Source organism: Copadichromis virginalis, linkage group LG15 (genome assembly GCF_057382275.1).
Source record: "Copadichromis virginalis isolate Kocher_CV1m ecotype Utaka linkage group LG15, C_Virginalis_male_GT1.1, whole genome shotgun sequence".
Taxonomy (NCBI): Eukaryota; Metazoa; Chordata; class Actinopteri; order Cichliformes; family Cichlidae; genus Copadichromis; species Copadichromis virginalis.
Window position 1 is genome coordinate 41,990,369 of NC_140632.1, and position 17,558 is coordinate 42,007,926.

General features: G+C 40.9%; 2 protein-coding genes across 3 annotated transcripts in view; one reads left to right on the forward strand and one right to left on the reverse strand.

The window, feature by feature from the left end:
- LOC146693088 (uncharacterized) overlaps positions 1 to 17,356 on the reverse strand; it is a 33,877-nt gene extending 16,521 nt beyond the window's left edge. The window contains exons 1-5 of one of the 2 annotated variants that reach the window (XM_085433454.1): positions 17,315 to 17,356; positions 12,344 to 12,436; positions 11,397 to 11,465; positions 11,171 to 11,279; positions 6,181 to 7,223 (exon numbers count right to left, since the gene is read on the reverse strand). In XM_085433454.1, coding sequence (XP_085289580.1) covers positions 6,181 to 7,209 — 1,029 coding nt within the window. In that variant the 5' untranslated portion in view covers positions 7,210 to 7,223; positions 11,171 to 11,279; positions 11,397 to 11,465; positions 12,344 to 12,436; positions 17,315 to 17,356. Of the gene's footprint in view, positions 1 to 6,180; positions 7,224 to 8,604; positions 8,921 to 11,170; positions 11,280 to 11,396; positions 11,466 to 12,343; positions 12,437 to 17,314 lie in introns of those variants that run through there. The other variant, XM_085433455.1, reaches the window with a different exon arrangement.
- LOC146693092 (uncharacterized) lies at positions 19 to 5,338 on the forward strand. The gene is made up of 7 exons (XM_085433457.1): positions 19 to 371; positions 455 to 680; positions 773 to 922; positions 1,620 to 1,837; positions 1,926 to 2,083; positions 3,634 to 3,742; positions 4,647 to 5,338. Exons 1-7 carry the CDS (start codon positions 78 to 80, stop codon positions 4,956 to 4,958), a joined length of 1,467 nt encoding a protein of 488 aa, XP_085289583.1. The 5' UTR covers positions 19 to 77; the 3' UTR covers positions 4,959 to 5,338.
- Positions 17,357 to 17,558: the final 202 nt, after the last annotated feature.

The window sequence follows — 17,558 nt, forward strand, 5'->3', positions numbered from 1 at the left end:
GTAACCCCTTAGGCTTTGATGTGTCACAATGTCAGCCTCAAACTTCCACTCCCATTTCCTACACTGCGGACAAAAAAATGAAAATGCCAGACCCACCAGAGTATGTGGTGTATACAGATTCAGAGTTGGACATGGTGCGCAGTCAGTACTTTGCATTGCTCCACAGTGGAAAGGAAAAGGACTGTAGGATGTCGAAGGAGCTCTGTTGCAGACTTGTAAGGAACACAGTCACCAGCATGGTTGCAATCCTCCGAGCTAGTCCCATGGGGAAAGAAGTAACATACCCCTCCAAACTCGAAATGAGAGCAATGTCACAGAAGATTGTCGACTATTACCCCATGTTACGTGATGCTGACACACACATGCCATACGTAAGTCATTCTTTACCCACTACAATATCTAAAATTGAGTGAGATAATAAAAGGATGTACAAAAATATATTATTTTACCACAGCTGACCATCTACACCAAACTGTACAAACGACTCCAAAATATGAAGTCTCCAAGGAAGAGGCAGGGCTCCATGCCACAACGAGGCAGGCCCAGGAAGACTCTTTTCAGCTCAGATGACACAGACAATGGGACTGAAGGTGACCTAAGTGGTGAAGCAAGTGGTTCAAGTGACTGTACCATACTTCTTGAGAGCAATGATGACCTCAGCGAGGATAACTCAAATGCAGGTGTGTACTTTGGTCTGCTGTACTAATGACTTTTGGACATCTAAAACTTCAAAGAGACCACCCATTCTGTTCATCTTCTGTTTTTTCCTCAGAGAAAGAATCCCAATTGCCGCTACCCTCCACTGTACCAACTACGTCAAACAATACTACGCTGGCTTTACCACTATTATTCAAGTCAGCCTCATGCTCTGCACCCAGGTCTGATATAGGTCCTTCAACTGCACCTCCAGATGATGTTGTTGGTAAGTCCACCATCACCCTTATCTACCTCTCAGTCTGACTGTTCCTCTTACAGCTCTTTCCAAAATATGGTTGAAGCAATGAACCCCGTTCTAAGTGTTTATTCCATAAATCATAGTGGTTTGTCATTAACTCGAGTTGGTGTGTAAAATCAACATATGATAGATCCGTCATTCCAGTTTGCCAGTTAGCCATAGTAAGTATTTTACCACTTTGTGTTGTAATGGGTGTTACTCAGTGCTAATTATTTACACATGTAAATCCTCATGCTGGTCACATCTATCATGCCTTATCACAGTGTTTCTGTCATAGATCAAATTACCTAAAATATTTTTATCCATCAGCTCATAATCACTGTTCACACTGATGTGAACGATATACACAGTAAACAACCTTTACCTTATTTTCACCACAGTTTTATTCACGGGCATCTTAAACTTTCGTTTTAATATTTGATTCTGTTCAAACTAACAATTAACATAAATCCATGATCATTATAAGAAAAGGACACAAAGGGAAATGATCAGGACATATAGGGTCAGTTCATTACTCAAACATATTTAACCTAAACATTAATTCTCATAAATATTATACTTAAAAACAACCATGCAACCTTACTAGAAATGACTGATTAGAAAAATCTGAATTTTGTGAAGTCTAGTTACACCATGTCTTACAATTGCTCTTTGCTTTCCCTAGCAGACCATGACAGCCTGAAGATGCAGGCAAGACATTACAAAACCTTGAGCAACATGTACAGGAAACCCAATGCAAAACCCAACCAAAGTGACGTTGCTCAAATTTTGGACCTGGAGTTTGAGGCCAGACGAGCTTTTATTGACGCAGATGTTACAAGGGAAGAAGACAGGCCTAGAAAAATACTTGAAGCATACCCGTGCTTCAAAGACATACGAAATGTAAGTTCAACTACCTTCAGTTAAATTCCTTGCTTTCTCTGGATAGGTTTAGTTAGTTCTTGACTAACTGAGCACAACTTTGTCATAGGCGATGGATGAACTGCGTCGCATCATTGGTGGCTCCAACTGCAAATACATAGATCAAATGAAGGGTCGATGGGCAGAGTTTTGTTCGAAGGTGCAGTTCTATGGCATTTGGAAGAAGGTCCTGAAACCTCCTCTCCCCTTGGATGTACGTGGAGGTAAGTGGCCTTTGCATACATTAAAATCATACATCAGATATGTTCGGATTGCTTTGTTGTAGGGCTGAACGATATATCGCATTTGCGAAAATATCGCGACATGATCAAGTGCAATTTTCTAACCGCAAAGGCTGCGATTATACTCTGGACATGTCCAAATTCATGGGCTGCATCCTCCTGAGGCCGCATTTGTAGACCGATTACGTCACAGCGACGCGCCGAAGGCTGTCCAAATTACTACCATATCCAAGAATTCATAGCGCGGCCCAGCCAAACTCCAGTTTCCAACAATGGCGGCCGCTACTAAGTTTTAAAATTACTCATACTAATCTTTCTGGGTCACAAAATAAACTTTTAAAATATTTTCAGGCGAGAAAGTAGTTGTGTAAACATCGAATATCTGCTCGGTTTATCAAGATATCCCATATTTGCAAAAGTGCTTCGACGTTTTCAGAGGCGTCTGCTACCCACCAGCTCGACAGCTAGCCGGGAGCTCGAGGGTTACTGATGCGGCCAAGAACGGCACAACTCCCGGCACATCATTTTCAGATCACTGCGGAGTTTCGCTGCTCGGGTTAAACGTGATATATAAGTCACTTAGACAACCTAAAAATGTTATTGTTGGGCTTTTTTTCAGTGATTTGTTTGTTCGTGAGTAAATCGGTTTGGCTGAGATTAAAGTTATTAGATTAGATAAAATAAAACTTTATTAATCCCCCGGGTGGGTTCCTCCTTGGTTTTCACACAGCTGACTAAACGTTAAACAGAAAACTTATTAAACAGAAGTATGAGACAGTCGAGAATTTACACCAGTGTCTGGTTATATTTTAGATAGCAAGAAGCAGACGGCCGAGTTTATTAAACTCCACCGAGACAGCGGTGACGCTAATCAGAACTAGACCGTCCAATTTCACGCCTTTAAATTTTAAAGGCGTGTTTGTGTGTGTGTTTATACAATTGCTATTATGTTTGCACTTTATGTGTAATGTTACTGACTGCAGAGATCAGTAAGATGTGTGTATTTTTTATTTATTAGTTTTATTTATTTTATATTATTTTTTAATTGAATGACTGTCTAGTAGTTCACAGATGTCGAAAAACTGAGTGTGGTAAAGCCACTGATTTTTTTTATGTATATTTCTGCAATCTGCACATTGTACTGACTTTCATTTTAATGTTTACACCAGGGTTCCTTGTCAGCACTTTATGCTCAGATGTTTGTAAGCTAAAAATAAACTATTGTGTATGTTCAAATATACTGTTGTGATTGAAGAAGTTAAATAAAAATGTCAGTCATCAATTCATGCATCACCTCATGTCATCATAACAGAGGTCTGTCTTCCAGGAAAGAACAGTTTAAAATTAATGTAATATAGTATTGGCCATACTATATGATGTATTGCTTGTCTTTGTTTAATAATACAGAAGACAAAGACCTTAAAAAATAATCGCATATCGCATCGCAATCGCAATATTGGGGCAAAAAATCGCAATTAGATTATTTTCCATAATCGTTCAGCCCTACTTTGTTGAGATACTTTTCTCCGTTCACAGTGGATTTTACTGTCACTCTCTTCATGCACTTCCATCTCTTTTTCCTTCAAAAACTACACCACCAAAGCGGCTGGGAAGTGCCAGTGAGGCTCTCCTTCATATCCTCAAGGTGCGAACAGCTGCAATACCAGCCACTGTAACTTGTACTCCATTTACTTGTATTGTTATTATTAATATTATTATTTTGCTTTTCCTGCTTAATAAGAGTGGGTTGAAGTTCAATTCAGCAGGGATTAAATTACTCCTTAGTCAGGATTTCTTAATTGTTATTCAAAACCTACTCCAGAGAGGCAGCACAGAGCAAAAGCACATTGCAGTTAGGATACAAGTAGAAGCAGTAAAATGATATATTTAAAAAGGCCTTCAAAAACTAGAATATGTAAAACAGTTAAAAGAAATAGTTTTAAAAAACAAATGAGGGAAAAAAGCACAAATAGACATGATAAAAATGCTGCAAACTAGAGAAAATTCATGCTCAGAATTAATACACAGCAAAATCTCCAGTGTTAAATTAACACTTTTGACAGTGTTATATGTTTAAAAGTAACCTAGTCAGTTTTGAAGATTAACAATGACTAACACTGAGCAGTGCTGATTTTCTAACACAGGAAAATAAATCAAAATGTTAGAAATATTCCAGTGTTAGAAAATCAGCACTGCTCAGTGTTAGCCATTGTTAATCTTCAAAACTGACTAGGTTACTTTTAAACATATAACACTGTCAAAGTGTTAATTTAACACTCAACAGTGTTGTATTTAACACTCAGAGGTGTGGACCCATATAGACACTCTGTAGTGTTAATTTAACACTGGAGATTTTGCTGTGTACATTTCCAAAATTTCATATTCATGTAAGTCAGATATTTTATATTTATTTCTTCTATTCCAACAGTAAATCAGTTGGAGCATTCTAAACTGTTGATATTGCTTTTTGTGTCTTAAGCTGTTTGGATGCACAGCAACCCTTTCATTTAAAATCTTGAAGAATTTGTCCTTTTTTTGTGCTTTTCTAGCCAGGTGAAGATGCAATGCTATACCTGGAGAAGTGGCCTCTCTCCTCCCCAGTGCTGCTTTTTGATGGAACAACCAGCATTGTTGCTGTAGGAAACATACCAGTGACCACTCTCCCCTTGGAGGATTTCTGGGAAGGAATGTTGGTGTTGATGGCATATTACTACACCTTGCACTTAACATACCCAAAATGTGTTGCAACGGTCCTCTCTGTCATACAAACTGAGGTAATCACTGATGCCATCCATGATGAAGATGCCACTAGTGCATATAAGAAAGCAATAGCTGAGTGGAAGTCGTTCTTTGAGAAATAGGTGAATACCAAGCAGGATTTTATCAGGTCATTTGCAGTTTGTTTAGTTTTGTAGTACGTTTGTACAACTTTGTTCCTAATTTGCCTAGCAATGTCCTGAGAAACGGCTTTACTTATAATGCTTTACAAATGAAAGTTGTTGTTGTTTTTTCTTAGTGATACTTTACCTGAGGCATGTAAAGTTTTAAGTCAGTAATGCCATTATTTACAACATTGTGAGACTATGTGACTGTCACAAAAGTTTAAGGCCAAAAATGTAACTTCTTTTCTCTGTTTAGGCCTTTTAAAGGGTTGATTTAGACTTTTAGGGATTGTGCAGCAGCCCTATATTGTTTAAATAAAGGATTTTGTTCTCATGAGAGAAATAAATGTTGACATATATCACTCTTGCCCTGGTTGTGATTTCAGTAGAAGCCAAGGAGTATTCTAGGAAAAAGGTCTGTTTTAAGGTTTTTTTGCCTGGATTTAATATCGATTCGGCTCTATTTTAAGATAAGCCAACCTGAATCAAGAAACAAATTAATCATACTTCACTAATATTGAGTAGTTTTTCATAGTATTAGAACTATTTTTCTCGTTGCAGTGCATTCATTTGCTGCAAGTAAGAATTCAAAACATAAAAAAAGACTGTAATTTAGCATATTTAACTTACTTTTGGGACTTGATATCAAGTAATTTTATCTTAAATTGAGCTTTTTAAAGCTTATTTTAACCCTCTTCAATTCTCAAATGTGTTCTTTTATTTCTGGATTAAAAAATCTTATTTCAAGATTTCTTATTAAGTAAAATAAACTTGCTGCATGGACAGATAATTTCACTTGTTTTCAGTGCTTTTTGTATCAAATGTAGTATTTCTTTCCTAAATATAGACTAGCCATTTTTGCAGTGTAGGCAACGGGTGAAGTGTCTTGCCCAAGGACACAACGACCGAGACTGTCCAAGCCGGGCAGTGAAACTAGCAACTTAGACCACAAACACTCAGGAACCATAAACCATGTTTACTGAGGTCAAAGATAAAGTCAGCAGACCTAGAAACCATTTCTATCTTTTATATACAGTGTATGCTTCAGGTGCTATAATCAATAACAAAAAATCTTTACAATTCTAAATGACTTCTGACATTTTCCACAAACCTGGCAGACAACGTAAATGTTGTCAATGTTCTATTACAGGATACCATTAAAACACAATGATCTTCACAAAAGAATTCACAAATTACATACCTCGCTCACTTCAAAGAGTGCTGGCCATCTTGCCTGGAAGTCGCTGATCATGGGTGTGTCACAAACTACTTCATGTCTCCTATATGCAAATGTTTTCTCCATTTTCATTCTCACCACCTCCCGGTTGTTTGTCTTCTTCACATCTAAAAGAAGCTCCACTCTCACAGTCTCAAGGCTATCTTCAGATTCTCCAACCGGATAGGGGGGACAATAGTTTACTTCAGACCGCCGTGGTCTTTTAACGGCAAAAGCAGCACTTGATTTGCCCCCTGATTTCTGTGTCACAGAGTTCATAACCACCTCAGGGCATCCTAACTTTCTTAATTGAGTGCGGTAACTTGCCAGTTTATTCTTTAAGCTAGCTTTCCATCCAGCATATCCTGTGAGGGAGCCCCTCTCAGTGAGACAAGGATGTTTTGAGATGAGGGCCTCACCAACTGTGTTAAAGTCTTTATCAGTGACATAAACTTTGTATCTGACAATTTCTTGAATGAGGCCTTCAAGAATTTGCGACTTCAGTTTAGGATCTGGAGTAAGCAATGTGCCCTTTTCTTTGTATGCTGCATTGCCTCGCTCAAGTTTTAGCTCTGCATCAAAGGAAAACTCAGGAACACAGAAAACCCTTGGCCACAATGCCCTAGAGGTTGATGAGCAGGATGCCTCAGATTCTGGTGATGAGAGTATGTCTGTATCAACACATCCACTGGACCGGGAGGTGGAATCATCCAGACCAAAACTGCATGAAGCATCAGCTTCATCAGCCTCAGCAGACTGTGTAGTTAAGCCTTCAGCCAGGGAAGTCATTCTGATTGTTCCCCTATCTTGTATTTCATCCATTGAAGTAAGGTTCATGAACTCATTCCCAAATAGTGGATCCATGAACTGAAGCCGGAAGTTGCTATTATTGAGGCCACACTGTCTTTGCACTTCTTCAATAAGTTCAATAACGGATCCTGGAAGTCCACAGTGAAAAGTCAGCCTCTGACTGCTGTTGTCTCCCAAAATCACTTTGAGAATTGCCGGGGCCATTGTATATCCTTAATCTGCGAAATAGATGTAAAAGAACACTATACTTTAAAAAAAAATGTGAAATGATCAATCACAAAAACACGTCTGAATAATTAAATCTCAAACTTAAAAACTACATAACAGATAATTAAAAGATTGATAAGCTGCCCACAAGAAAATTAACAATTTAAATTGGAAAAAAGAGAAAAATCAAAAGTAGCCCCCCCAAAAAATAAACATTATGTCTGCATATCCAGTGTTTAACAAACTTATTACACCACAAGCCCCCCCCCCCCCAAAAAAAAGAAAGAAAAACGAAATATTTTAGAATTAAAAGTTTAGAAGTCCTTTTCCTTTTCAGTGCATTACCAACATTTTAACATTAAGAACAGGAGTGAGGAGTTTAAAACTGAAGTCATCTTTTTATACGCAAATGTGAGCTGGCATACTAGACTTCTCTGAGAAATCAGAAATTAATCAAGCACAATCCACCACTAAAATCTATTTTTCTGTTCAGGATTGATACTTAACTGAAATTTCACAGCAAAAGCTCAAAATCTTACCAAGTATATTTGTCTTTTTTCTAGTCAAAATAATCTCATCACACCTAAAATAATACACATTCAGCTACAGAGTTACATTTCAGTGAGATATAGTAACTTGTTTTTAGACAGTGCATCTTAAAACTGAAGAATTTTCACCTAATACAAGTTATTTTTGCTTGAAATAAATTTTAAAAATCTGCCAAGTGAACAAGTGAAAATTCTCCAGTTTCAAGATGCACTGATGATCTTTTTTGACTAGAAATAAGACAAATATACTTTGACCATTACAGAAACATAAACAGAGGAAGCACATAGAGTGCAAACCTCCGCCAAGCCAGCTCACTCTAGAAGAGATCAGAGAGCCAAATAAATTTGATATTTAGAATCCCTGTATGACTATATTTTGTAAATATAACCAATGGCAGTAAGAAACATAGTTTTAAATAGCTCTATATAACATTACTGTCACTTTGACCTTTAGAAAAATCTGTTGAGCTTGAAGGAGAGGTCAGAGGTCGAAAGTGACATAATATTTTTTTTTAAAAAGTTAAATGATACAATCTATGTTTACAATAAAAACTACACTTGTAATAATCAGTTTCTAAGTTAAAAGACTTTTTGTGAATTTTCCACCAATAAATCCTTAAGTTGACCTTGAAGACATCACTTCCTTGGCTGTGGTAATAATTTTGGTAATTACCAATACTGTTAATATAGGGCAGATCTACATTAAACCTTACACTGGGTGGTCAAACAAATGTGTTAAGCACTGCACATTATCTGTCTTGTAGCCCTATGTCCAAACAAAAACAAAAAGTGCAGTCAAGTAAGAACAAAACTGCAAACTAATCAAAACTCCTAATTAACCAACCTTTTATGATGATATGTCTTTTTAAGGTCACCATTCGGATTGGGCCAATCATGTAATCAGCCAACGGATAAGTGTCACAGAGTTCACTCAGTGCTAGAAGCTTGATTTCTCTTGAAGGGGACATACTTAATTCAAAGGCTCTGTAGTGTTCATTGTACCACCCACACAACACTTTGACAATGAGAAACAGGTTCTCATTAATAACACACATCTGAATAATTTCGGCAAACTCTGGTAATCCGGATGTTGAACCATGAGTAACTATCATCCCTTCACTGTAGGTTATGCCAATAACTGACACGTTTTTGGCCAGATATACTTCACATGTACCAGGGTGTTTTGACCTAATAGCTTGACAAACGTCCTCTTTCAGTAGATCAACTGGAACTGGGGACGCATGATGTGCATCTAGGTTGCATTTACCATATGACGGTGAGCTGATGTGGAAAGAAATCATCAGCTGATGTTTTGAAGCCAAAGTCAAAGGTACATTTTTATAGCAACTGGTGTGTTTGACAATTTGCTTAAAAAAACGATGTTTGGCTTCAAATCGCATTGTCCATACTGCTGAAAGAGGGCCAAAGTACCTTATCATCTGAGGATAGTGCTCAAGAAAGTGATGCTTTGGTAGAAGTCTGACACAGGAAAACAGCTCTTGGTACCTTTGTCTGTGTTCAACTATTTTGCTTTCAAGATATGAGATGGACTCATCAGTATGTACAAGGGCAACAACTAACTCAACAATATCTTTTAAAACCATTAATACAACCCATGCTGGCTCATTTTCTGGCACACGATGTCCTATTAAAAATGGGAGCAACCTCAGCAAATTCCAGTTTTCATGGGCATTGCCTCCAATTGTTTTCAGACGCAAGAGTCTCTGTGGCACAACATGTGGCTTGTTTGTTTTGTCTGACCATTTATAGGGGAATGACAATATAGCTTTATTTAGCTCATCTATTGTAAAAATCTTCTTGGATATCAGTGATGCTAAGCAATGAGCCACCTCTACTGGCACAATACCCTCAAATAAGTCATGAGCAATGTCAGGGGGAAAACCAGAGACTACATGAAAATGTGACAATCGTTTTGCAAAAACACAATCTTGTTTAACCCCCAAGTACTGTGTGCTGTTCTCAGAGGCTTTTTTAACATGTTCTGCATGAACTGCTTTAGTTCGGAGGCCAAAAAAACCTGAAGCAACACTGTGAGAATTACTATCACAACGTTTTGCTGTGCAAAACTGACAGAAGTAATCACCAGAAAAATTTTCAACAAAGCCAGCAATGCTGTGTGCTCCCAAATTATCAGCCACAATGCTATGCAAAGTACCCTAACAAAGCAATATACACACCATGGTCCTCCAAACTTTTAAGATCTTCCACAAGAGGTTCCAAAACTTTGTCATAACCATATGCTCTAACATCATCACTTTTACAAAGCACAGCAAGATAAATAGATGATAAAGCAGAGTGACAGCCTGGGGGCAGGTTTGCTAGTATCCAATAAACACCAAAAAGCTTGTGCTTCTTTCGAGACGTCCCTAGGGGATTGCAGGTCTCAAAATCATCTACATACAAACAAAGTGATATACGCAACTCATCAGCATTAAAGAAACAGTTGTTTTTGAAATGATAACCATCTTTAACAGACCTGTACTCATAAGATGGGTCAACTTCAGTTTCGTCCTTTCCTCTATGACTTTCAAGTACCTTATCAAGAATTGCTTTTCTATTTAAAAGTTGCTGTAATGATTGTAACAGTGGGACATACTGAAAGGTGCGCTTCTTTTTTTGATCAAGTATGTAGGTAACTGGTTCCACAACACCAAACGTTTCCCTGTAAAATTGTTTACGTTGATATGTGGTGCTAAGAGGGCCTCCTTTTCCTATTGCGTTTTGAAGAGGGTCAGATAAACAAACTGCTGCAAGGATTTCTTCAACTACAGAGTCTTCAACTTGAAGATGGTGACGGCTAAAGATGTCAGTTATGAAGTCTCTAGATACTGGGACTGATGCAGCGCTTTTTAAATGATAAAGTTCTTGTAAAAATTCATCAATAGCTGTACCTGGCACATGTACTAAACACTCCAACTTCAGTAAGGCCGCTGCAAGCTGCTGCTCTATTGCATTTGGCAGGGCTTCATCTTGATCACTGCAATCTACCGATATACAATTTGAATCCTCCTCGACAAATTCCTCACACTTTTCATCAGGAAATGATGACAGAGATGCTACTGTAGATTTCTTCACAGTACCTGGTTTAAAATCTGCAAGGTTATGGGGTGTATGTCTGCGACTCTTGTGAGATTTAAAGGTTCCATAAATACAAGTCTGAAAACTGCAACCAACAAACATGCAAGAAACATTTTCATTTTTCTTTAGATGTGAGTTGATATGAATAAAGTACTCCCTTTCATTTGCCAAGTTCTTGCAGGAACATAAGTGACAACTAAATATAGATAACTCTTTCAATGTCTGACTGTCTTGTGAAGAATGCACTCTACTTTGATGTACAATTAAGGCGTTCCATGTCTTAAATGTGCATGGGCATTTTGAATACGTACATGGATAACGGGAAGTACGTCCAAAGTGTGGATGTTTGAGTTTGTAATGATTAAGTAGCTCCAATCTACCTTTAACTGATACTGAGCACCCTTTACACTGCCACATTCACTGGAGAAGGAGGAGAGGGAGAGAGACAGATTCATTAACATTTGCAATGCAATTTAGTAGAACTTAAATGTACTTAAACCCCTTAAGTACTGCCCTATTTATAGTTCAAACACTCACCACCCCTACAGAGCCTTTAGGGACACTCAGGACAGAGGTAAATTTTGTTTCACAGGCAGAATACGATATCTAGAAAAAATCAAATTTTGCATCAATTATAAAAACATTTAGCATCTATTAAAGATGTAGACAAACTGTTCAACATAGTTCTATGTGTGTTTTAAAAATAAACTAATCATGGTTATTAATTATACATTAAAGTAATTTTCCATCTGATTAAAGCATTACAGATATATGGTAAATTACTACGCACCTTTATCTGGAAAAAAAAATATTCCATGTGGCAACCCAAACCTAATCCAAAAACTTAAAACTAAGTACAATGTTGATAACTGGAATATTACACATCTGTATCCTGCCACCAAAATTCTCTTTCAGTAATACTTAGTTACATAATTTAATTTGATCTTTCTGCAAAATAAAATTTACAAAAAGTAAGATAACATATGCAAATCTTCACTAACAAACAAAATATTATTACAACATTAACTTTTAATACCACTACAGAACAGCACTAGAGAATTGCTCTGAAGTGACAACAATCTGCCTCTCAGCAGGGACAAGCACCAAATATCTGTAAAGAAAAAGTCAATACATTTCAAATAATTATATTGTCACAATGACCCAGAAAATACAAAAAACTTACAATTTCTCTGGCACTAATGACTACTGCAGGCCCTTCATACCTTTCTTTTTTTTTGTAAAACATTTTTACTAACACCAGTTAACTAAATGCACACAAGTTTGTTGGAAAAGATGTTAACACGCATAATACTGCCCTGCAGCTTAAGCTAGCATTATCGTCATTTAATTTGAGGAATAATTCTTATTTTCCATTATGTTGCTCAACAGCAGTATATACGAAAAACTACCTCGGTAAAAATTCACACATCTGATAGATTTTATCTTCATTTCCTCTCGAAAATTTAGTTTTAAGTTTAATTTACCTCGACAAAGTAGAGCTCTGCGCCAAACGTACGCCTCCCACGAAGAGAAGAAATGGCGGACACCACGGTCAATCTTCCCTCGCAGAACACACCCTATAGGGGCGGGGTTTCAACAGAAAACATAACTATTTTCGATTATTTTAATTGACTTATTTTAAAAGACTGAACAGTCTTTTAAAAACAAGTGAAAAGCGTGAGACTGAATTATGTTTAGATCAAAAATATAAATGATTCATGTAGAATATGTGAAGCGCATATTTGCAAATTTAACAACCTCACAATAGCATGAAGCTTACATTAGCTTGAAGCTAGAGGTTGTCATTTTATTTAATTTTATTTTCTGGGCTTACAAACAGGACACGCAACATTTAGATAACTGTTACACTGAATCTTAAATCTGTATTGAGTGTTCTCGCTGCTGGCTGCAGAAGCAACATCATCCTATCAGCATGTTTATAGCGGCTGTGGCTATGTGCTGGTAATGTCACCGCTGACACACTATCAACAGAGCAGCCATATTAATAATAATAAAAACAGATTTTAGAAGAATAAATTGAACTAAAGCTACAGAAAAGCAAACATCCCATAAATATGACCTTACATGAGCACGAATTTACTTTATTTTGTGGCAGAAGACAGTCGTATCCCTGCCCTATTAGCTTGTTTAACCCTTTAAGACCTAACATAGAACCAAGTCCGCCAGAGCTTATATTATATTTTTACATGCTGTGGAGCCATTTTTGGGAGCATTTCAAGTTGCTATACATCAATGCAACCATTATAGCCCAGATTTTAATAATATGTATTCATTAAGTGCATAGTAATTACATAAATTGCAAAAAAGTGCAATAAACTACAAAAAAATTGAAAATCGTTTTTGCTTTTTTAACATATATTTGTAGTTAGAGAAATTTAAGAGGCGTATCCCTCAAAACTGTAAATACAAAAAAGTTGCACAAAATAGTTTCCCACCACAGGAAATTTATTTTGAGTGTCTTCATAGTTTTATTTTTGAAATGCACCAATTTTTATACACTGCAGGAAAAACGAAAATAAATATTATACTGCAAATTTGCAAAAAAGCAGCATATGCATCAAAATAAACTATTTCCAGCAGTGCAATATGAGTCCTAAGCATCCCAGAAACGACACAGAAAGTCATAAAGTCAAAGATAACTTTTAAAAAGACGAGTATAGGCCCTGAGGCCCTGATAGTAAAAAAGACTACATTTCCACGAAAATGACGTCACTTCCGGTTTCGGGCAGGTAATGGCAGAAATGCAAAAGTTCGCGCTGACGTCTATTCCAACGTAGGAAGTGTTATGACCAGCTGATTGGATCGGTAAAGCCTGTTTCTGGAATATTATGTTTTTGTTGCTGCAAGCGCTTTTTATGCAGTTTTTGCAAAGCTTTATGTGGAAGGAAACCGTGACCGAGGACAAGCTGATGGCATAAGTTGTAAGTACAACTCCTCCGGTTTCATATGCAAAAAAATTTTTTGCGCTAGCTTACGTGGTTGCAGTGCTACTGGGATTTAAAAATAGTTTGTCAGGGTTCCTGGGTCGTTGACCCAGTGATTTCAGTTTGTTCATGTTCAGTTTAGTTCGCCACATTAATATTCTCACTTCCTGTTTTTCCCCGTGTCAGCTTGTCTTCCATGTCATTAGTCAGATTATGTTCAGCTCTGTACTCACCTGTTTCCAATCATTGTCATCATTCAACCTGTGTATTTAAGTTCCTCGGTTTCACCAGTTCTCTGTCGTGTCATTGATGTTATGTCGTCGTCTCCGTCTGTATGTTCAGCTAGTCAGCCAGCCATCCTTCCAGTCTTTCAGCCAGCCAGTCACTCCATCGTTCCTGCTTTGTTCATTCACCCTCCAATAAATCCTCTTCATTTCTGCACCGTGAGTCCAGCGTTTGGGTCATCTCTTCCACGCCTCCACACACAACCTCTGACAGAATGACACGACCCGTGCCAAGAAGACACGCTTTTGACCCAGCGGACTCGGACCTTTACGAGCGGCAGGACGCAGCGCTCTCCATTTGGGCGGAGAAGCTCAGGTGGAAACAGCGGCTCTTCTCTGAGAGGGAGCACGTCTTTGAGGGGACTCGTCTGGCTCTGGGCGGACCTCGGAGACGCCGCGGTCCTCCACCTGCTGCCTCACCTGCATCGAAGCATTCGCCGCGGAGAGTGGGCGTCGCAGGCCAAGCTTCGGCCGCTCGCTCTCCCGCTGCTCCGCTCCTCGCTCGCCCGCCAGCCGTTTTACTCACCGGACCTTACACTTCGCCATGGCACAGCGGCTCCGCCTACCACCTCGGCTCAATGGAGGCTCCCGTGCCAGAGGCTCGGCTGTGTACCCCGCCTGCTGCCTCTTCCCGGAGAAAGCGGCGCACACGTCGCCATAAAACGGACTACTTTCAGCCACTCCCGATGGTGAGCTCCAGTGACTGTTTTTCGCACTCACCATCTGACTACTCACTTGAAACGCACCATAGACTCACCTCTGATTCATGGGGAGTCTCCCTCCTAGACGAGGACGTGGACTGGGAAGAGTTTTTCTGCTCTTCTCCAAAGACTGTAAATAGTGGTGGCAGGAAAACCAGAACAATCGCCAATAAACCTGCCAGTAACACACACACCATCACTATTTCCACACCCAGTGTTCAGCCACTTCCCACCAGCACGGGGGCCCAGTCTACGCCCACACCAGTGCCAGCTCCCAGGAGGAGGGCAGCTGCGACCCGGTCTACCTCCACACCTGCTTCTGTTTCTCAGGTGGGGGTGACTGGTGTCCAGCCACCTTCCGTGCCCGTCCCAGCGCCCAGGTTGAGGGCAACCCGAACCCAGCTTGACCTTCCTGGAGGCCTGGAAGAGCTAACCGGTCCACCGGCTACCTCACCACTTCATCCACCTCCTGACCCAGCCTTTCACGCCCTCGCACTATCCCTAGTTAGATTAGCTGAACTGTCCCCTGCTCAGGCCCCAGCTTTATTAGCCCAGGCTGCAGTTTTGTCCCCTTCGGTAACCCAGTCATCAGCTCAGCCACCAACCTCAGCTCCGTCGTCAGCCTCGCCTACCTCTGTTCCTCCTTTAGCATCTCCACTCCCGCCAGTTCCCTCACCTGCTGTTCAGCTTTCAATTCAGTCAGTTCCCTCACCTGCTGTTCAGCTTTCACTCCAGTCAGTTCCCTCACCTGCTGCTCAGCTTCCAGCCCCGTCAGTCCAGTCACCTGTAGCTCAGTCTGCTCCTGTCCTCCAGTCACCTGTAGCTCAGTCTGCTCCTGTCCTCCAGTCACCTGTAGCTCAGTCTGCTCCTGTCCCCCAGTCGCCCGTCCTCCAGCCTGTCCAGTCTGTCGTTCACTCTTCTGTAGTCCAGTCTGCCGCCCAGTGCCCTGTAGTCCAGTCGCCTCCTGTTTCCCAGTCGCCTGTCCACCATCCCGTTCAGTTCCCGGACCTGCAGCCACAGCACCCAGAGCCAGCTGTGAGCCTTCCTGCTTCTCAGCCAGGGGTTTCTGCTCCCGCTGGCCCGGCCGCTCCTCGGCCAGAGGCCTCCGCGCCTACTGGCCCGGCCGCTCTCCAGCCAGAGGCCTCCGCGCCTCAGAGCCTTCGTCTGCTGCAGCCTCCTCAGAGCCTTCGTCTGCTGCAGCCTCAGCCTGTGCTTCGCCTGGTCCCGCCTTGACTGGTCCCGTCTCGACTGGTCCTGTGCCCACCGGGCCTCGGCCAGTACGCCTGACACTGGAGAGCCGCCGCCGCTGCCTTCCGCGCGGCCGGCCCCCTGAACTGCACCGTCATCGCCTGAGTGGCCGCCGTCGCCTTCCGCACGGCCAGCCCCCGGACCGCCTTCGCCTGAGTGGCCGCCGTCGCCTTCCGCACGGCCGGCCCCCGGACCCTCTTCTCCTGGGTGGCCGCCGTCGCCTTCCGCACGGCCGGCCCCCCGAACTGCGTCCACGTCGCCGCCGTCGCCTTCCGCACGGTCGGCCCCCGGACCAGCGCTGTCATCACCGCCGTCGCCTTCCGCACGGTCGGCCCCCGGACCAGCGCTGTCATCGTCGCCGTCGCCGTCCGCACGGTCGGCCCCCTGAACTGTCTCTGTGTGGACTCCGTCCCTCCGTCCTGGGCCCCCTCCGCCCGCCCTGTCCTGGTTTTTCGTTCTTTTGGCCGTCGGGTGCCGGCCTTTGCGGGGGGGGTACTGTCAGGGTTCCTGGGTCGTTGACCCAGTGATTTCAGTTTGTTCATGTTCAGTTTAGTTCGCCACATTAATATTCTCACTTCCTGTTTTTCCCCGCGTCAGCTTGTCTTCCATGTCATTAGTCAGATTATGTTCAGCTCTGTACTCACCTGTTTCCAATCATTGTCATCATTCAACCTGTGTATTTAAGTTCCTCGGTTTCACCAGTTCTCTGTCGTGTCATTGATGTTATGTCGTCGTCTCCGTCTGTATGTTCAGCTAGTCAGCCAGCCATCCTTCCAGTCTTTCAGCCAGCCAGTCACTCCATCGTTCCTGCTTTGTTCATTCACCCTCCAATAAATCCTCTTCATTTCTGCACCGTGAGTCCAGCGTTTGGGTCATCTCTTCCACGCCTCCACACACAACCTCTGACATAGTTACGCAAAACAGAGCGTGCCCGCTCCGATTGGCTGTAAAGGGTTAATGGTTAAGCCACTGCAGTTACCACCACTTAGTACAGACACTGATGCAACTTTGTAATACTCAGTAAATTTAGACTGAAAAAATATATAAATCTTATTTCCCATTATATTTGATTATTACTAATTTATTAATCACATTTATCACACATTTATCACATAATTTCGGTTACCATTAGCTAACTGGAGCCTTACGTTGGCCTTTCATGGTTTTTGATAAACAACCCACATACCAGAAAAATAACATTACACCAGTAAAAGTCCACATAACTAAAGGGTCTACACTCTTTCTCACTGGTGTTTTAGCTTTAAATTCTTATTTACCTTCAATAAAAGAACTCCAGACGGTTTCCAGTTTCCAAAGCGAGAGACAAAATGGCGGACGGTGCAGGCAATTTTTCCTCCTGAACATTTCCAGGGGGTGGAGCTTCAGGAGAAAATATCACTGCTTTGTTTCTTTCCAACATGATTTAGTCTAATACACTCAACATCCTTAAAGAATATGTGAAAATGAAAAGACTAAATTATGTTGAGATGAGAAATTGAAATTACTCAAGCTGGATATATG

Coding starts and splice junctions, on each gene's coding strand:
- LOC146693092 (XM_085433457.1), top strand. CDS start 78: ATGAAAATGCCAGACCCACCAGAGTATGTGGTGTATACAGATTCAGAG. Junction 681..772: donor CGAGGATAACTCAAATGCAG/GTGTGTACTTTG, acceptor TTTTTTCCTCAG/AGAAAGAATCCCAATTGCCG. Junction 3,743..4,646: donor CTCTCCTTCATATCCTCAAG/GTGCGAACAGCT, acceptor GTGCTTTTCTAG/CCAGGTGAAGATGCAATGCT.